Source organism: Merops nubicus, unplaced genomic scaffold (assembly GCF_000691845.1).
Source record: "Merops nubicus isolate BGI_N331 unplaced genomic scaffold, ASM69184v1 scaffold23613, whole genome shotgun sequence".
Lineage (NCBI taxonomy): Eukaryota > Metazoa > Chordata > Aves > Coraciiformes > Meropidae > Merops > Merops nubicus.
This window is the reverse complement of record NW_008597221.1, coordinates 26,376-48,066: the sequence shown is the minus strand read 5'-3', so window position 1 is coordinate 48,066 and position 21,691 is coordinate 26,376. Positions and strand designations below refer to the sequence as shown.

General features: G+C 40.0%; 1 protein-coding gene across 1 annotated transcript; it reads right to left on the bottom strand.

Annotated features, from left to right (window-relative positions):
- Nucleotides 1-1,456: 1,456 nt before the first annotated feature.
- RNF217 (ring finger protein 217) lies at nucleotides 1,457-16,351 on the bottom strand (the record flags this gene model as incomplete). Its single annotated transcript, XM_008936644.1, has 3 exons — nucleotides 1,457-1,658; nucleotides 8,728-8,892; nucleotides 16,118-16,351. Coding segments are annotated over 3 exons (601 nt in total), but the record flags the coding sequence as incomplete, so codon positions are not given.
- Nucleotides 16,352-21,691: the final 5,340 nt, after the last annotated feature.

Below are 21,691 nucleotides of genomic sequence, written 5' to 3'. Positions count from 1 at the left end.
CTTGATAAGTTACTAAGCAAAGGTTTAGATACAAATCTTAAGCAAGGAGGTAGGTAAAACAATGATTACTGGAAATACACAGTGAGATCTTATTTCTCATCAACAACTGTTTGGGATGAACCCACTAGTTGCACTCACCCAATTCACAGGCACAGATCAATTCTGTTCAAGTTTTACAGAGATAGCTGAGCTTGCCAAATGTCCATCATTCAAGATGGCAAAATCCATAAACTGCACTGAAATTGTATCACAGTTAAGGATTATACCATCTTGAAAGAAAAATGTCAGGAGACCTTACAATATAATGCCTTCTTAAAAATAAAAAAGGTGCACACCCACATACATGCTCGTGTGGAAAAAAGCACAGAAATCTAGACTGGTTCACATATGTCACAGCCAAAATAAAATCCAGTGGAGGAAGAGCTGTGAGCTGAATTCCTGAATTGTAATCTGATGTAAATTGTTGAATTGTTGAAGCATTCCAGGTTTGCGAGTCTCCAACAACTTTGCAAGGCAGCAAGATCAGCGTTCTTGTTACCAGGTCTATGAGTCTATGTGGCAACTCTTGTGTTACCCTAATGGAAATCACCTCATTTTTTAACTGGAACATGTTTGGTTCAGAAGCATCCTTTTCTCCACAGGTCTGACGAGTTCTATTTCTACATGTTCAGTCTCTCACCTTTACCTCTACATTCAACATCACCAACTGATAAACTAAAAGCATTTCCTCATCCTAGGTGAATTCCAAGTAATCTCTAACTTCTATGCCTTAATTCAAGTACAAAAAGTCCTATTTTCCTTAACAGGTCCCCATTTTTCAACAGTTAACACAACCATTTCCTATAATGTTGTAGATAGCTTTACATGCTGTAAACTCACTACAATGAAATTAACATACATGTAAGATACCAAATAAGGTAACAGTCTGCTTTATCTAACTTTTTCTTGTTCTTTTATAGGTTGAGATAGGTATACGACTGGTTCAAAAGATGAGGACAGTTAAGTGTCCTCCTATTTAAAGGGGCAAACCCAAGTGTTTCAGTTTTTTAAACAGGTCAGGTTCAATCCACAGAATGCTTTATTCAAATATATCCTTTCCACTGAGGTTCATTTAAATAAGGTTCCTGCTACGATCCATTTCTCCTAAGTGCTTTCAAAATAAGCGACAGCCAGCACCATGCATATTGACATAAGCAAACTAAAAAAATATTGTACTATTAAAAAGGGTTAGGAAACAAAAGCCATTAGAAGAGGACATAATACTGATTCATACACAGTCTATTGAAAAAGGAAGTGCAAATATTATATAAAGGTATTTAATAAATCACCTTTTACACAACTTAATAGCCTGCCTATTTGGTACTTTAAACCACTACGTTTTATTAAACTATTATTGACAGCCACCCCCCCAGCACCTCACTGTGCAGCTCTCCACAAAGAGCATTTAGCCACTCACCACAGACAGAGCCTCTCACTAATCTCCTTAAATGTGGTCTCTCAGGGAGGTAGCGGTATTTGCATCCAAAGATACTGAGGTTTGAGGTGTGATCTCCGAAGAAACGGAGCTGGCGGTATCTTTCCCCACAACGGTAACAGAAATTAGTGTTACACTGGGAACAGGTCATGTGGTCACACCCTTCTGTTCTCTGGATGTGGATCTGTAGGAGTGAAAGAGAAGAAAATAATCATTGTTTCCCTTCCCCTATGCACAGGAGGTAGGTGCTGCTCAGTAGTCTGTGCAGCTTATGAAAGGACACTGCAAGCAACCCCGTTTGACTCAGCATCTGTATTAATGCTCCAGCTGTCCTAAGTCAATGGTTTTCTACGGCATGTTTCAGAGAATCAAATATGAGTTAGTTGTTTTCACATTTCCATACATCATTTTCTATATAATTCTCCTTTTTTAAACACTCTTTGTATCAGACAAAAATCTGAGTGATCCTTGCCCTCACTGATTTTTTTTTTATTAGTAAAGTGGACACACCAGCACCAACCTTTATTAAATATAAAAGCACAGTAAATACAATTATGAACTCTGACCCCTCCACAGATGCCACCTGTGGCCCCACTCTCTTTCCCATTACCATCACAAATTGATTTGGCATTTTGTAATAAACATCAGAATGGCTCTGCTGTTACAGTGAACAATTTGAAAACACTGGGATTTTTTGGTAAAAAAAAGGATTCCACAAGTCATATGAAATTATGCAAAGCTTTCATAACATCCCCAGGACAGCATGAAGCTGGGCTGCTTAGATTCTACACCCATCTTTTGTACAGTCAGAGAGTGGTAAGGACTGGAAGGGACCTCTGGAAATCATCTAGTTCAAACCCCCTCCCACAGAAGGTTCACCTACAGCAGGGCTGCACAGGAACAGAACCAGGCAGGTTTTGAGTCTCTCCAGAAAATGAGACTCCATAACCTCTCTGGGCAGCCTGTTCCAGTGCTCTGTCACCCTCACAGTAAATATTTTCCTTGTGTTTAGGTGGAACTTCCTGTGTTCCAGTTTGCGCCTGTTGCCTTTTGTCCTGTCACTGGGCCCCACTGGAAAAAGACTGACCCCATCCTCTTGACACTCACTCTTCAGATACTTATAAACATTGATAAGATACCCTCTCAGTCTTCTCTTCTCCAGGCCTTTCCTCATAAGAGAGATGTTACAGTCCCATAATCATGTTTGTAGCCTCCACTGGAGTCTCTCCAGCAGTTCCCTGTCTCTCAAACTGGTGATCCCAGAACTAGGCACAGTACTCCAGATGTGGTCTCATTAGAGCAGAGTAGAGGGGGAGGAGAACATCCCTCAACCTGAGGGCCAATCAGCCAATTCTGTGGATTGCCTGCATGAATAGCTCCATTCCTGTACCTCAAGGTCCTCCTCTGCAAAAATGTTACATTTACCTACTTTGCACAGATTTGCTAAGGCTTCAATCGGAGTTAATAGTTCTGAGTGTCTTAGGAGAGAGGGTAGTCCCAGGGCTGAATATATCACTAAATCAACTACAATTATACATCTACTTCTAAATCTTGCAAACTAAAAATATAGTTACCAGGATGATAAACACAAACTTTTCCTAACTCACAAGATTGCTAAAGACCTCCCCCATGCCAGGACCACGATCCACTGCAGGAAAGCAGATAAATTTACCTAATAACTGAGATTGGAAGTCACCCTCAGAAGTCATCTATTTTAACCCCTAGCTCCAAGCTGGGCTAACTGCAATGTCAGATCAGATTGCTTCATGCCTCATCCCACTAGATTTTAACCATTTCCAAGTATAGGTATGTAATAATGTCTTACAGCAACCTGTCCCATGCTGCACCACTCTCCCTGGGAACACATTTTTCCCTTATATCCACTTGGAATTTTATTTGTTGAAACTTGTGACACATGAATGAATGCCTCCTGACATTCTTATCCATATCTACATGTATTTATTTTGCAGAGAGGTACAAGTAGAGACAAAGCATCACCACTCAGTGGCCCTGCAAGCAGCAGAGGTGCTGAAAGTTCAAGTACAACTGTAGCCTCTCACCTCGAGAGCTTTGTGACTCCTGGGTACACAACGTTCTTGAGAAGGTCAAGTGTTTGTTCTCTGGTGCTGACCAGGGTTCACCTGGGATCTGAGAAATCTCACTCACGCAAACAGCTACTAAAACTGGCACATTATACATGTAACAAACTGATTTTTCCACCAGCAATACTTCTGGTATGAGATTCCAAGGCAGATGTAGTTAACAGTAGGTTCCAGGTACATATGCCAACGTCCCTGTGCCAACAGTAGTGATCTTAGAATTCTATTTCTATACTTTCAAATGCTTCTTTTACACCTAGAAGGGAAAAATGCATTTGCAAAACATTCCTTTCTAGTAGGCCAGTATTCTAGTGGACTTGTATTCATCCCATAGAAGGGATGCAAACAGACCAAGCAATTAGCCTCTTCTCCCCTGAGGAATCCTGCTGTATCACAGGTACCTTGTTTTCCAGAAGCACCTGAAAAAATACCATTACTGATGAGCTTCTTAAGCCACTTGACTTCAAGACTTTCACATTTAAGCACTGACTGCAAGCAAAAGAAAAGTCTACCCAATACTGTATCAATGTAAGAATAAATTCTACAGTTAAGCACTATTTTCTTCTAAAAGAAATATAGTCAGTCAGTTTGACTTCTGCTTTTACTTTTCAGGTTTTGTATGAAAAGTGTTGATCCTACTCATGGAGCCATAGTTTGATGAATTCAATTCCCAAGATATCAACTTGAACCAAAATTAAGGAATTCTGATAGTGTCTCGACACGTTTTAACAAATTTAAAATTTAAATCTTTAAAACTTTAAAATTTAGAACTTTAAAATTTAATTCCAAATAGTTTTTCAGAGGATGAAAATTCAGACAACAACTGTACAAAATCTTGTAATTTTAGAGGGACCTTTCCTTATCTGCAGATTCAGTGAGGTATCGCCATCTTAAAAGTGTAAATGAGGGAATTAGATCTTATTCCACCAATTATAATTAACTGGCTTTCTTTCTTTCTGCATCAAGACTGTTGAATTCTCCTTTCTCTTTTCCAACCTGCCAACCCAACCTGTTTAGCTACCATCCACCCTAACAGGAAATCTGTACAAGCCTGGTGCTTATAAAAACCCTAAATGCAAACCAAAAATACTTTGCATTTTAAAAATAATTTTCTTTGATAGTAAGATCTTCAAAGAGCTGCAGGCAGTACCTTTATACATTCTACCACCATTATCTTTCTTTCCCCTTGGACGCTGCCTGCTATCCATCTATCCATGATTTCCTAGAACCATCCTGGCTCCAGTTACCACTAAATCACTTACAAATCGAGTTGTTTCTGCTCTAAGTCCTGCAGACATATTGTCCTCCTAAAACAAAGTGGTTGACATAGGATTTATTTTCTTATAGACACAATGACATGTCCTTTATCTTCACTTCAAGAAGTATTAAAAAATGTTTAGTGAAGACTTATATCCATATATATAGCTGTCTTCAAGCTGCAAATTTGGAACAACTGGTTGAGTTTGCCTATACATTTTGTTGCAAAAAACTTTCCATTTTTTAGGGAGAAAAAATGAAATATAAAAACCCAAACAACTTTAGATGCTGGGCTTGGGCTCCCTATCATATGCATGCAGACTGATAATGCCAGATGAACTTTGTATGATTCAACCAGGCTCCTTTTAAGCCTGACGTGACATCTCACCAGATCAGCTTCAGCTCTGGTTCACATGGCATGCCTCCCTCCCCGGAGGATAATCCACGACAGAGATGGATTACAAATCTATAGGTTGGGAAAGCAATCACTGATGGGTCAGATATCACATGAGTGTTCCTGCTCTGCTGGGAATCCCAGAGCAGGCAGCTGGGGGAATGCACGGGGCCGGAAATGTGGCATGCTATAGTTAGTTGTGGCCACGGAGGGTTTGGTGCCCTGTAACTGCAGGCTCCCCAGCACCACAGTGGGGGTGGAGAAGGCAAGGTGAGAGCACGACTGCAAGCCCAGTTTCTGCCTCCAAGCATTCAGTGTTACTGACTTCATCCTGCACCCAGAGCCTGCTCAAACCCAAAGATGTATCCTCACCTCATGGGGAAAGGCTTAGTCATTCAGAAACCCAGGAATGGCTCCTAGAACAACAGGGGTGAAAATTACACACCAGCTGCAAAGCACACAGAGCTCACACTTAAGGAAACAGCTGATGTAGCCCAGTGGCTATTTCAGACCCTCACTTTACCCCCTCTACGTGTTACAGGCCCTGTCACAGAAATCTTCCAGGGAAATCAATTCCAAGAGATCTGAGGCTGAGAGTGGCCATTTCTCCTGCACCCTGAGAAAGCCTGGTGCACAGCTTTAACCCTGCATATACAAGCAAGGACCCTGCTCCCTCCTGAGGATGAGAAATAATTTGCAGAGCACCTTCAACACCTATATCCCAAGTTATTTGATAATGCTTATATTAACCAAAACAGTGAATCCACAGATAAGAAGTACATGCTCCTTCACTTGCATTGACATCTTTGTTTACTTAAATTTCTGCTGCTGTTTGAAGCTTTCTAAGTTAGAACTGCTGATAGGTGCTTCCTCAGATAGCGTTGTTTTTGATATCTATGGCAAGATAACACCAACATGAAGTACTCCCTTGGTTTGCTGTAATACAAAAACACTTCAGGAAAAAAACTCACTTTGGTGCAAACATGTTGTCCCATGAAATTGTAAAAAATAAAACAGTAGTGCGGAAAGACAAGTAAGGGTGTAAAGTTTCATGAAAAGGCATCTAATGACATGCAGCAAATCTGCACTCGTTAGCCAGTTCCTTCTATAACATGACCAGCACTTTTTGGACAAGCCTTTTTGAGAAAGTGGTCTGTGCTGAGTTTCTCAAAATAGTATTTAATAAATTTGGAAAAGGCTCGTTTAAAAACAAAAAATGTGACAAATTTAAGGACAGTTTTAAAAAGTAGCATTTTGTAGTATTTCCATACTGACATGGAGTCACAACATGAAGCTATAATTACATATTTTCACAGCACATGTTTTCATTTGCTTATGTAAGCATATCTTAGAAACCAGGAAAATATATGCTATTCCTATTAGATGCACTAAAGCTGTAGGTGTGCGCAGGAAAAAGTAATCAATTTCAAGGTTATTAAATAGTGCCCACTAGTATTCACATTACAAAGGACTATGATCTCTCAAAGCACTTACCAAAACCACTGAAAAACTTCTGCCTAAGGATCTGCCTATATAAACACACACCATAAAAGTGTTCTTATTTCCTCACCTGCATGCCCAGACAAACTTTTGCATGGTATGGCAACTTAGAGAGTTTGTGTGTATGTGTGCCTATGTGCGTATATATAATTATCTCCAGAATATATCTGTAAAATAACTGGTCCTTGCAACTACTTGCTAGTTATAGATTTGATTTAAAAACAACGTGTTGATATAAACACTTTGTAGGTTGCAAGCAGGAAGAATTTTTTTTACCTCTGAAGAAAAAAAATATCAGGAGTGGTGGTAGAAACACAATTTATGAAAAGGTTGAATTCCTTCTTCAATATTCACTTATAAAACCACATTACCAGAAAGGACTTGTAAAACAAGGGTTCTTTTTCTGTGCTAGTTTCACAGCCTCCCATACTGCCTCCCACCACGGAGGACGTTTTATTTTCTTTTGATTAGGAAAAGAAACCTGAAGTCTTTTTGAATTAATAGTCCAAGTCATGCAACTTCAGGCTTCAAAATTAACCTGCGTAAGTTTCAAGTGTCCAACCTGTACTCTTGAAGACAGTGAAAACAGCTGTATATTTGGCATTTGAAATTTAAAATTAAGCATAAACACAATAGTGTTAGCAGTTTCAGTCCTCCTCTCTTTGCAGCTAGCAGCTCTCTTCCCTTCCCCCTACTTCTCCATATTAATAGATTTTTTGCTTGGTGCATTTTCTTCTTTTTTGGACAATTTATTTCAATAGTTAAATCATTTGCACTGTCATAAAATCTGAATCTGGACACAAGTCAAAGAATTAAAAAAAGAACACATACTTCTTACTCCAAAAGGAACACAGTTTGTAAAAGTATTTTACTGTAAGACTTCCCAGAAAGTGAACATTTTTAGAACTGGCTCAAACCTATCAACTCTTACCAAACAGTAAGTTGTTAAAATGTCACATGTGTGCAGGAGGAAGGGTAAACAACTGACTGCTGAGTTCAGAGTTTTCTGAATTTTTCTTACTGTTTTGAAATCTTTCCATTTCAAGCCATGGCATCACAGGCATTTCTTTTCCTAAGATCAAAATAAGATACTTGCCTGAAGTGATAAACATTCTCTCATTTGCACAGGGTAACGGTCAAAGTATGACAAAAATATGTTTCAGAGATTTAGAAGTAAGTCTTCCTATTCAATATTTATTTCCTACCATATGTTCCCGTTTCTTTATTCTATCCTCTCTAGAAGCAGATGAGATGTAAAGAAACAAGTAAGTTCAGATTAGCTACTCCCTTTAAAAAAAAAAAAAGGGGCATTCTCACACCACTGTGGTGCTCTTAAGGTTTTGACTTACTACTCTGTCAGTAGCTGGAGATGAGTGCTTTATAAAAAAAAGTGAACAAACAGAATGGCCACCTTCAGTAAGCTGGAGCAGGGACATGCAGGGCTGTTGCATATCAAGCAGTGGGAAACATTTTCTATCCTGGAAGGGACTAATGACATTGTTAGGGTGTGGGACTGCACTTTAGTGTTCAAAATTAAACTAATTCATGAGAAAGGCTTGCAAAGAACTGACATTTAATCATAAAAAACTTCTGGTTTTGCCAAATCTTAAAGTCTTCCTTAAGTTAACTTATTGGTAGAATATTTTATGCCTTACTCAGAAACTGAATTCACACAAGCTCTTTGAAAAACCTGAAAAAAACATTGTATTTCTATAAAGCATTAAATCTATTTGCAGCTTTATTTTAGGATACACATTCATTATAAGCATGCATCAAAGTTCTCTTTTATGATTTCCATCTTTTATGTGCAAAGATTCTGCAAAATCAGTGGGAACCAGAAAGTACAACACCTGACCTGTTTTTCTCAATGGGTCATTGACAAGAAACTGCCAGCAAGTGTGAACTCCATTTCCAATGCCAAGTAGAAGCTACAAATATTTACTTTAAATACATATCTAAACAGTTTGAAGCCACTACCTACAAGTCAAGGGAAAGCAGCTCACCTTGCATTTTGGACACTTCTGGGCATTCCTCTGCCCGTGTTCGATTTCGTTGGCCCAGTGACGCAACAGCTTGTCTCCCTTCTTGTATTCTTTGCAGTTAACACCTTCATGCCAGGGAGAGTGGCATTTGAAACACCAGACAAACTGGCAAGATGGACACTGGATCTGTACAAATGAGAAAACACCACACATTGGCAAGCTGGGTGCTGACCCAACCTGAAAGCCTGTTTTAAAACCACTGCTCTTCAATTAAGAGAGCAACTGCCCAAAGGCATAACGTCTTTTGAAGGGTCTGTTTCAAAAACACAAGAAGCTGTGGAAGCTAACCAGTCAAACAAAGCACAAGTGGCTCTGTTTAAGCATAGGAACTGCTTCCCAAATTCACCATACAGCTCAGATACCAAAAGCCAAAATCCAGAAAGCTTGTTCAATTGCCTCCAACGCATGTATGAGATCACCTAACAATTAACAGCCAATTTTCAGCACAGTGGATCTCAGCCTTCTAGTTATAAACTTCACTGCCAGCGAGTAGCTGGTCTTCTAAAAGCGCTCTACAGAGCCCACAATAGGTTATGAAGCTTATATTAGAAACGGTCCTGTGAAAAGGGGCCCAGAGCAAGGGTCTCAGCCACGGGCCCACAATTACCATCTGGAAGTCAGGTACCTCCTTTTGCTCTTCACTGCATAAGGGCAAGCTGAGGCTGTGCCAAACAGCCTGCTTTATACAGACCACACCTAATGGCAAAACCCACAAACCCAGTTCTTAAACTGAGAAAGGATCTATTCTTCCCACTCCTCGGGTTTTCAATCATTGTGTCAAACAGATATCATCATGTCTTCCTCCAGCACCCAGCTATTTTTTTTGAAAAAAAACTATGACAGCTGCTGTGCTTGGTAGACATTATAGAGGCACACTGCAAGGTGCTTATCTGAAAGACAAGCCTCCTACCTGGATTGTGACTACGGAAAACAAGAACTAGAGGCCACATTAGACATGGGCACATCTAGACTCCTGCAACATTTTCTGCTGTGTTTGGCAGCAAAACATCTCAGCCAGAAAGATGGGAAGGTACATTTCTCAGGTGACTGCTGAGTCCTGCTCATCAGCTGCAGCTGCAGTCCACACTGGCACTGCCCTGACTTTGCACCAGCTGATGGATGGGACAGGAATTCAACAGGCCACAAAAAAAAGGGGCTTTGGTTGTATCTGTGTCCAGATGTGCTTCATCACTGAACCACTAATGTGTCTGTGCTGGCCCTGCATGGTGTGGGAGTACTGCTCAGGCAACTACATCCTAGGGTGCAGTCATAGGTGAAGCCCCCGCAGCATATTTCCAAAGCCCTGACCCCCAGCAGCTGCTGTGCTCTCTGCTCAGGCACGCCGACTGGTGGTGCACTGCCTCCACTCCACCCACGAGTCCAGCGCCAGCGCTCTGGTCTCCTTTACCCATTTTGCTTGAGAGCAGCCAAAAGTATTATTTACATGTTCAATTCCCACCTCCATCATTACCAACATGCCATTACAAAGCTGATGTGAACTCTGCACAACTGGGAAACGAAGCCATCTGCTACCCTTAACGCCATTCCTCACGTTCTGTACAGAGATAGCACTGCTTCACCTAACACAATGGCCCAAGATGAACATTTCCATGACCCTAGCTGACCCATTTTTCATTGACTGTCTTTAACTTCACCTCTAGAGAGCAAATGGTTTGGGATTTGTTTTTGTTGTTGTTTGGCTTTGTTTTTTTCAGTTTTTTTAAACACTGCAGCAGTGCATAACAGTCTTAGCTTCATTTGTATGAAGTGATGTACCTCTGTCTATGCAGCACTGTTGAACCAAATATTTTACCTTTAATAGTGGACCATGTAATATGCTGCTCAGTGCATCATTTCAGCTAATCTACTTGTGTCATTCTACATCTATGCAGATCTACACAGATCAGCAAGTGTAAGAATGGAAGTTAGTGGTCAGGACAATTAATAATTCTCTCACTACTCATAAGACAGTATTCCCCCTCCAGGATCCTTTGGCCTGGTCATCAGGCTAAAGGACAACGAAGGGCAGTAGCATCAAGAAACTGACAGATCATCTTGCTACAATACATTAATATTTTAGTCAGTTATCTACTCAGCATCATCCTTGTAAAAAAAAAAAAATCACACCTGCATTTAAGTGTTAAAATACATACACAGTCTTCCTATCAAGCAGCTTCAAAGACAGTGTAATATTAATAAAGATGAAATTCTGGTACCTTGTACCTAGTACAAGTATAACTTACTGCTTTCTAATAGCTATAAAATGACATTTTTGCTAAGGCATACAGTAATATTCCTCACACAGAAGAAAACTGCACTTCTCATAGGTAGCTAGCTCAAAACCAGGAAAGAACAAACGAAACTTGTTTCCTTGGAAAAACACATTAAAACAGCAACCTGCAGATGAGAACATTATTAGTTTTTGCACAATAACGCAGCAATGACTAATGCAAAGAAAGTATAAAACCAAAGTAATAGGAAATATAACCAGTGCCCTTTCTCAGGTTTGTTGGCCTACTGGCCCAGATGCTAAACCAAAGGGAATAAAATGTCTCATATCTCTGCTTCCCAGATGAATTCTCCTAATATAAACAGTTTAACAGGAAAGAGAAAAATTCCTACTCTGAAGAACCTAAGTAATAGCATATTTATTGCTAGTAACCAAACTAACACAGAGCACTGAGCTACGTTTCTACGATGCTTCACAAGCCAATATGCACAAGATAGGTTACATTACTAGCAACAATCCTAACCCAATATCTCTGTATTACTTCCCCCAAGCTTTGAATTTGTTTTTCAGTAACACATCACAATGACCTGCTGCTGCAAAGTCAGACCATAGCAAGCACTGCATTGTATTAATCAGTATTTGTTATGCCTCAGCCAAAGATGGAGCTTGTAGTCACAGTTAAGTGTTTTGTTTCCTAAAAGCTTTTGTCAGTTCCAGTATTCAGACATTTGAGATAAAATATGAATGTTAAAAACTACAAACCCAAACCAACAAATCTGGGGAGCTATTAAAGCTTCTTTCTTAAACAACATGCCAACATAATTTAAAGCTTAAGTTTTCTCTGAGGGTGTTTTATTTTTTTTGCAAAAACCTGATACAAATTCATCCCAGGCTCAATCTGGGAAAAACAGCATGCATGTCATTGCAAGAAATACAGCAGCAAGATATTTGCTTCATCTTACAGATGCACGCTTCCATTACATGTTTCCAAATGCATTACTGAGAAAGTACTAAAATACAGCACAGGGCTATAACTACATGAAGCTGGAATAACACTTGTTACCACAAATAGCTCTGACTAACTGCAGTAAATTAGTGGGAACTGTCTACTTCATTACCAGGTCTGCAGTTCCTGGCTTCCTCTTCCACCTGCCACCCCTGACAGCACCTCCCTCAAAACTGAACTGGTAAAAAGTTTTTACACTTTGAATGGGCCTCTTGACTTTGTTTTTCAGTACTTTCTGAATATACATTAAGCAGGCAAAGAAAAGTATATTCTTTTAAGTACTCAAGACATTTTTCTTTGAACTTGTGGCTGCAACACAAAACCCTAAACTTATTCAAACTTGGTTGTAGCGTGATGTCAGTGTGCTTAACAGGAATACAACAGGGAAATTACAGCAGTCTTTCAGATTCTTATTCCATTCTTTCTCTGCTTTTCTGAAGGAAAAAAAAATTACAATATGATTTTCTTTTTGCACCAGTATTAGTGCATGAAGTCACTGTAACAAGGACACAGAAATGTTATGTATTCATTTAGAGAACTAAAATATAGTCCAGCAAAGAAAACAAAATACATCTGAAAAAAAAAACCCAACCAAACATTATTCTAATGTTTGTTCAAAAAAGATTTTCCTCACACAAACGCTTTTCCATTTACTTTACGACTTCCATTTCAGTCAATTGGAATTGAGAGGATGGATACACAAGCTTCTATGCCATCTGGAGGTCAGTCTCCCTTGAAATAGAAAAGATCACACAGCTTCTCATATTAACCCTTTTGGTTCTCAGCTTTCTGAAACACTGACCTTTGAGGCCAACATTTTCCACTTTCTTAGCTAGCCTCTGTACCGGATACTATTTTAACTATATTTTTCCTCACCTCACAGGAAAATACCTTTCAAAACTGGTAAATAATGTCAGCATAAAACACTGCTCAAAGTGATGTGATCGTAGCAAAAGTGACTGCATATATAAAAATATTCTGAGAGTCTGAAGCTGCAAAAATCTTAGTGGGATATTCTGCTGCATGGTGGAATGCTAGCTGTGTAAGAGGATGGCCAAATTAATCATGCAACTGACTGCTTACATGAATTACAGTCTCAAGCTACACCTACAGAGTCACTTTATTCCAAAATAAATATGGGCTCCTGCCAAAACAGCTGCTGCCTCCTCATCCCCAACCTGTCCCCTCTTGTACCAGAGGAAAATAAGAAACAGCAAAAACAAACAAATCTTGTATCCCATTGGAGCTGATCTTTGATCCAGCTGCCCGTGTGACAGCAAAGCATCAACACGAGTGAAAGCATGAATGAACAGCTGAGAGCAAGGAGGGAGAGCACAGCAAAATCACCACGGTCACAGCAGTTCTAGGTCCAAAGCAGACTGAAGTGATTTGTAGCCATGAAGATGTCTGCTACTCAACATTAAAATCTGATCCAAAAAGGGGGTAACTGACTGATAAGAACTACACAAATCTGCTCTATCACAGCATCTTTGCAAGCACAGATTCCCACTGGTTCTAGAGTGAAGAGCTTCAGAAACTCTTGCATAGTTCAAACAAAAGATATTTTATATAATAACTGCACTGAAAAGAACATTCACTTTTCCAAAGCCAAGCACTCGAGTCCTTTTATGTGATAAATAAAACTTTGTTATGAACCTCACAGGTTGGTAAGTCAGAAAGAGAGCCCAAGAATCAAGAATTGCTGCTTCTTGCCAGGTGGCAGGTCAAAGAACTAACACTAAAACAACAGGTGAAATCTTGGGTTTTAGGGTAAATAAACCCCAAAACTCCCTCACAGAACAAGCCCACATACTCACTGTTATGAAACCTGTATCAGTTCCATGCACAGAAACTCAGCTACCAATTATCTCAATTTTTCCCCTTTTCCTTTGCACTTTGGTATATCAGCTTTGATCAAACATTTAGCAGGATCTTGTTAACAACCAAGTCTTACACCTGCAGTTTAAGTCATAAGAGGGGACAGGGGTACTTCCTTACTTAAAGTTGGATCCATTTGTGATACAAGTATTAGAAATAGGAAACTAAACAGTCACACTGCTGTACTGTGCTGTCCTAAGCTGCACTAATGGGAGAAGGTTTAGACAGCAAGTTTCCCTTTTCTTCCCCTCCTCCCCTCTCAGTGTACCAGCTCACTTTCTAGGCTTAGCAGACAAAGACTTTGATCTCAAAAATGAAAAACAGCAGCAGCAAACTGAACTGTTTGGCCTAGGTCAGTTTAGCTGACATAAAACAGTTATAATAATGAAAATTAATCTCTCTCATAACTTTGATAACTCTTTACATTTAGACATTATTTCTAACTTTAAATAGTTCATCAAATTTTAGGAATGCCATTGATAACATTAAGGTATCTGTTCGAATGTACTCTTGGATTTTGCAGTGTTCTCCTCCTACAGTGTGTAGGAGAGCAAGGGTACTGGCACTGAGCCTTGTGTGCAGTGATCCATGTAGACTTCTGCGTTAGATTTTCTCCACACATGACTCAGTTCTTCTGAAGGCAGCACTTCCAGTGCTGCTGCAAAATTCAGCTGGTGCAATTTCTGTTTATATTGGTTGAATGTGGATGTGTGAGCCTGCCAGTCTTCACTCAAATTTCTCCTATGCTATATGCAGAAGAAAAGGAGTCTTTGCCTCCAAAAAGCCTATAATTCAAGGCACAGACAAGATACATACAAGGAATCACGTGAGATAATGAGAAAAAAAACCTGAGATAACAGTCCACAGCTACATGTGAATGTCACTACTTACATGTACACTATCTCATATATAGCCTTCTTTTTAAACCTTATCCCTGCAGCAAAAACTCTTCCTCGTGCTAAGCTTAGATTAAGTCACTAAAACTGTATCTATGCCAGAAAACAACACCGGTTTCAGAGAGTAGGCAAAGCCCTGAACTGTGATCATCCATACTGTTTTCTAGCACTTGCCTAACTACATTTCTGACCAGCATGAACTAGACACTTCCAGGCAACACCTGGGCACAGCTAAAAGGACAGTTTGCCGGAGCCTGGTTCCATGAGGTCACTTGAGCTTTGCAGATCAAAGCTACACGTAATGCAAGGAGAATGGCTGTAGGCTGAAGGAATTTAACCCACAATTTCAAATTTCCACCCCTGTCTGAAAGCATTGAGTACAACAGACAGCATGGTGTATAATTCATGCACTGCGCGGATGTACATAAGTAGCTCATAATTAATGAGTTGGCTTTACCAAGGTTTCAACTCCAGTGGATACACAACCTTCTACCTTTTAATCTCCATACTGGGCTGAATCTTATGCTGTGTAATTAGGCCTATCTAAACAGTCATCTCCTACTGAGGAGAACTGGTTTGTCCAGGAAAAGCCAGCTCAATCATGAAATCAACCACAACAAACCTAATAACTGGATGGAAACCAAACAGAGCACGATGCTGCAGATAGAACTGTCGTCTTCTGGAACTGAGATGGACCTTCAGCAGCTGAAAGCTTCTTAACTTCTTATGACTGTAATCTCTTGCTTTTTATCTTTGACTGAAATCACAGTATAAGCAAATCTTCTACTAAAAGGAATGCTGTAAAAGTGGGTGTGTTTTTATTCCCCTCCTGTTCCTCAAGATTTCTGTACTGTGAGGGATGAGACTAGACTACAATAACATAACCTCTGACAAGGGACTGAAAACCAAAACCAAGCAGCAGGACAGACAACAGTTCTATTTTCAAGGAAGGAGTAGGCCAACATCCTAACACCATAAATTCATCTGTCCAGAGTTTCAGTGAAAACTTCTTTGCTAGAATTGGGTGTCTAAAATTATCAGTTACAGTGATAACTCCCCTTCCCCAGTCTCTTCTGATCATAACCATATCAGAGAAAACACTCTTTAAATTAAAATGTGTCAGGACAAAATTACACCACCTGTCAAAGAAAGAAGGACTGAATTTCAGCTTCTTGAACTGTTAGAAATCAATTAAGTAATTAATAATGTAGTACAAATTCATATTCCTAATCACAGCTTGCACAGAGCCACAGTGATGCAAGAAAGCTCATTCAACGCCGCTCAAATGCTGTCCCACTTCTGTGGTGCCATCTAACCCTCGGCCCTGGCAAGAGTGCTCACTTTGTATTTGTTCTCCGATTTGGCAGGGGTAGGAATGTGGCCTCTCCTCCGGAAGGTTGTAAAGTGCTTGCACTGAGGACATGGCTTGGTGCTGGAGTCAATGCGGCTGAGTTCCAGGAAATATTTATACTTGATGATGTCGTCGTGGGGCAGGTTATAGAGGACAGTTGCTTCATCCAGGTGTTCGCTGCACTCTGTGATTGGGCATTTTATATCCGCTTGTCCCAGCTGCACCTGCGTATGAAAGAAAACCAGAAGCGCTTTTGGAAATGTCAAGCAAGCACTTGAAATTAAATTTCCTCACAAAATTCACAAGTACTGCAACAATCCACAGATTATCAAGCATATTATTTTAAAATTATGTTGACTCAGTCCAAGCACATTGCAGTTTTTTTCAGAGTATTTTCAAATCCAAACAGAAAAGCAAGTTATCCTTATGATGATTACACTTATGAAACATATAGCCTCAATTGTATGTATCATGGCTACGTACTCTGTTGAACCAAAACGCAAGTTCTAAGTAGCGTCACTATGCTGCACGCCATGCTCTGGGTGTAATGGTCTGCACTCCACTGCCATAGTGAGAAAGCAGGCAGTGGAAGTATTTACACAGTGTTTCACTGCAAAACGTGTTGCGAATCACAGCACAGAGAAATTAAAACAAATTTAGAATCACCAGAGTTGAGCAGCTCTGACTCGGTACTAGCTGTGAGGTGATTGCTGCTCAGCAAGCTCTGTGACTCTACGGTCTGCTTCCAAGAAGCTCTTTACATGCCATGCTGCAGGCCCAGAAAACAATCAGCTGAGCCTGGGGCTGACCAAACTCCTAAGTTTTCCCAGAACTTCAGAGTTTATAAACAATCCTCAAAACCCAAACAAACAAACCCCCCCAAAAAAACCTTAAAGAAACCCTGAAAAGAGCACCAAAACAAAACCAGTCAGAAGCAAGCTCAAGGTTAAGAGGGCTGAGAGATTGTTGTTGATCTAATGAGCCCTGATGGTCCCACGCTGACGCATATGGTCAGATATCTGCAATGTGTTTCCAGAGCTCCTGGACCCGAGAGCAGTGCTGGTCCCAGGTCTGCACCCTTCACGCCTGGCAGGCTTTAACAGCCTGGACTTGTGCCAGAACAGCAGTTCCTACTTGGTCTAGGAACAGCAGAGTTGCGTTTGCTTGGCACTAAGCCCAGGTTAACAAACCCTGCTGGATCTTAAGAGTTTGCAAGGACCCGGCTTGAGCGTGTTTGTGTCTGCCTCACGTAATGCTGACTGAGTGAGTGCTGACTGTACAAGTGGAGCCAACCTCCAGCCCGATTCCCTCCTTACCAAGTATCTCTGTGCAGAGAGAAACGGGCTTAAAGGTGCAACCAGCATCTCCTCCTAGGAATTACTGTTTCAAGGTTGGCAAATTTGGTTTCCCTATATCACTTATTCTTTAACATGCTCCATTATGGGAATCTGCCAAACAATACACTGAATATCATAGGAACTACTTAGACTTGGATTCTGATCTCACTGCTGCATAAGAGAAGATATTTCAGAAACTCCACTAATGCATTATTTAACCTAAGAAAAGAGGGGGGGAAAAAAAAACAAAACCAAAACCAACAAACAAACACAAATCTAACCCAACCTCAGCAATGGAGCTATATGGGCTCTAATTGAACAATAATTTAGTCAGGAGCCAGGTGCTTGGACGAATCGTTACAAAATGGTATAAACCCCAGGGTTTATATTGGCTAAAAAAAAAAAAAAAAAAAAATCAACTTCACTACCTTTGTTCTCTCAGCAATGTAACTAAACGGTGGAAGGAGGTAAGGTGCATATTAGAAAGAAAAGCATAGTGAAGATGGTGGCAGCCTGTCCCAGACCAGAGCACAGAACACGACACCTCAGCAAGCAATCACTGCCACGGTGCCACACACAACCTCAGCTCAGGGTGCAGGCAGGTCAGGATGCAGGCAGGTCTGCCTGTGGTACAGAAGAGAGGCAGGTCTCCCAGCAGTACACCCACTCTTAGGGGGGAACTTTCCTGAATTTCACTTCCAGCTCTAACAGGGGAACAGAGGTCTATGTAAACAAGCCTATGCTCAAACACTTTGGTTTCTACATGGACCAGTACAAGAGGAATATGTACTCAAAGGTATTAATAAAAAAACCATGCAACAACCTAAAAAAAAAAAAACACCCCACAACCTCGATGCTAAGGAATGTCCAGATTTTATTACCTCTAGGACACCAGTTCACCTGTAGCAGCATGTGAAAATTGAACTCAAGCATAACGTTACTAGAGTGACTAATCTTAGAGGAATCACAGTACGTCATGAAGCTGTGCCTAAAAAGCAGAAAATGATCAATCCAGCACTAAGGGCACTCACAATAAACTAGGAAAACAATTTGCTACAGAATTATAAAAAGCTACTGCACCGCTGCAAAGATTAGTATAAGCTTTGTGAAGGAACTACATGTGTAACAATTTAAAACCAAATAGTCAATCCCATCTACAACTACTTCAGAATTTTGTTTTTAAAAGCATTAGGGTAATACTAAAAGAGGTAAGCCCTTTTGCTAAGTAAGTTAAAGTACAAAGTAACACTTCACACCTGAGAAGGCACATTGTATCTGGCATCTAAGCTGGTACTTAAGAAGCACTGCTTATATTAAATGCTAGTTAGAACAAACCTGCATTTATAAATTGGAGGAATCAAAAGCTGAACACTTTCTATATTTAATGTCCATATAGATTATGATTAATATAAGTGGTGAGAGTCAAGTGAGGTTTGTATGTACTCTAGGTGACCCTGCTCTGGCAGGGGGGTTGGACTAGATGATCTTTCGAGGTCCCTTCCAACCCCTATGATTCTATGATTTCAGTGTTTATTCTGAAAATATGTTTGACACCCACTTGAAGTAAACCATTTTTATCCTCTCTAAGTTTCAGCCTTTCAAGTCTGGCAAAGATTGATCCTCTTCCTGTGTTTTGAATAGGACTGAAGCGAACAGAGCTGGTTTGCTTATTATTAGTAACTTCAAGGAAGCCTTGTTTTCCAAAACAGTCCATCTTTGTTTATGCGCTAGCATCAGCAATTGATGTAAGTACAGCTTCAGAGGTAGCCTGTTAGGCTACCTGCTGCTGCAGACTTAGGAGGTGCTATGGAATGGGACAGGAAAAAAAAAAAAAAGAGTGGAAAAAAAAGGAAGAAAACCCACCACCCTGTAAAAAAAGTCTCTTGTAACCGGGGTAAAAATAACAGGCTTTTTTTTTTTATTTTTAATTTTGAAGGGCCTTCAACATCAATTTATCACAATGCCAAATTCCCCAGTCCTACGAAGTCTTTACATTTCAAAGTACCACTGTGTATTACGGACTTCAGAACTCTCGGTATGCACAACAGCATGCTGTATTTTCACAGCATGAGGAACAACTCAGCTCTGCCTAAAAGCAGCTGAGCTGCAGTACAGCATTAAAGGTCAGGCATCACCCAGTTCTTACACCCAGCTGTGCTTCACTTCTGTAAAGCATCTCAGGAGGGACTAGATCTGCTTACAGTTCATAAGGAGAACGCAAGCTCTTGTGACTTTCATCCTATAAAAAGGTAACATTTAAACTATCAGGAGAGCAACTCATACCTCCCCACAATTCCTGATGTGTTATTTGAAAAGATTTTGAGGAGGTGGGGCTAAGAACCAGATTATACTGGCCCACTTACTGCCCCAAAATGCAGGGACACCAGTAGCAGAAAACAGAAAAAAATGGCACGGTACCTTAATTCAGAAAATTATTTCTGCCTCTTGATCTTTCTTCTAAAGGGAATCTTTAGCTAAACAGAAAGCGAAGTTCAAACTACACCAGAGAAGCACTGATTCATACTTGTCACTTAGGCTGGCACAAGTTGGATTTAACAGAATCTATGCAAGCTGTAATCCAGCTGCCCACGTACAGCCACATTCCTTAAAGAAGGGGCCATTTTTCTTTAAAATAGACACCTACAAATAAGCATTTTCTAATTGAAATTTTACTCTGAGTTCAGAGATGCATATGCTAAGTTGTTCTTCTCACTTATTTATGCCCAAGCAAACAGTGCTGTCTCATCTGCACCTCTATACGGAAATTAATTTTTTATCAGTGCACCAAGTTCTCCCCTGTGAACTGACAAGGATGTTATACATAAAAGAACGTATTTGGAAATGCACAGATGCAAGCAAAGGGACAGTTTGGTCTACAGAACCACATTTTACAAGGGAAGAAAAAGGGATAAAAGTTCACTTTATTTATAACCAAAATCCCATTGTTTTTTCACTGAAAATATAGCTCTCATTTTTGCTGCTAAGTTGTAATTTAGTGCAGAATTACTTTTCTTGTAGGTTTGGAAAGTAGAAAGTATAATTTTGAATTTATTTTTTTTCCCCATAAAAAAAAAATTATGGAAGATACTTGAAGGGCTTACCATGGTTCAGGACTCCATAGCAGTAGGTGCTAACCAAATTAAATCCAAATAGATCCGATTCAACAAGCACAAACCAAAGGCATCACAAACTTTTACTAAGCATTTTACACCTGCCTTGAAGGTTGTGGTTCTGTGACCATTTCTGTGGTTTGACTACTGACTTCAGCAGACCAGATCCCCTACCTCTGATATGTGCCAGTGACATCCTGGCATTCTCCATTAAACTCATTTTACAAAAAAATTCCTATGAAGCAGATTCTCTTTTTCAGTCCATTTGTCCTCCCTCTTTACTACCAAATGGTACAAATCTCAGTGCTACAAGACAAGCAAGAACGAACAGCTAGAACTAACAGTAATTAGATTAGGGGCTACTGATGTTGTATCACCAAACAGGAAAACAGACTGGGTTTCTTGTATGCCACCTCCTCTGCTGGACACCTTCACTTAGTTTTTTGTCTGTTACTCATTACTTCACAAACTATATTCCACGGGTACGTTTCACTTTTCTTCTCCCTTTTATTCATGTCTCAATACAGTAGACTTGCAATAAATTACTTTTTGAATCCCCTCCTCAGTAAATAATCCCACCATCTTTGCCTGCCACCACCTGTAACCTCAGTCTAGTCAAGAGCTGTCACTCCCCTCCTCAGGAGGGAAGGTCTTCAGTAGTATTAATGGGGTTATATTGCTGACCTCAAAAGGTTCCATACAGAGTTCAAAATGATGAGGATATGCTGCATGCATGAATTTAATAGGTTTTTTTAAAATATTTTTTAGTTTTATTTTGTATTTTCTGCTATGGCAGGAAATACCTGAGTGACCACCAAAACAACTAGAACAACCAGTCTGCCTTTGTAGACAGTGAAGAACAAGGAAGGTGATTGAGGAGATTCAAAGAAGGTGGCAAATATCAACAGCACCTTTAAGATGTGGGATTTTTTTTTCCTCTTAGACTTTTCCTCACCTCAGGGACTAAAAGTAGCCTAAGAAACCTAACTTCTCAGAGCATCAATGTCTCTTACATGTATTCAAAGACAAAAAAATGCAAATAATTTCTGTGTATTTGTGACAGATGTTAATTTTCAATCTTAATGATAAACAGCCATTTTAAATACAAGTAAAACCA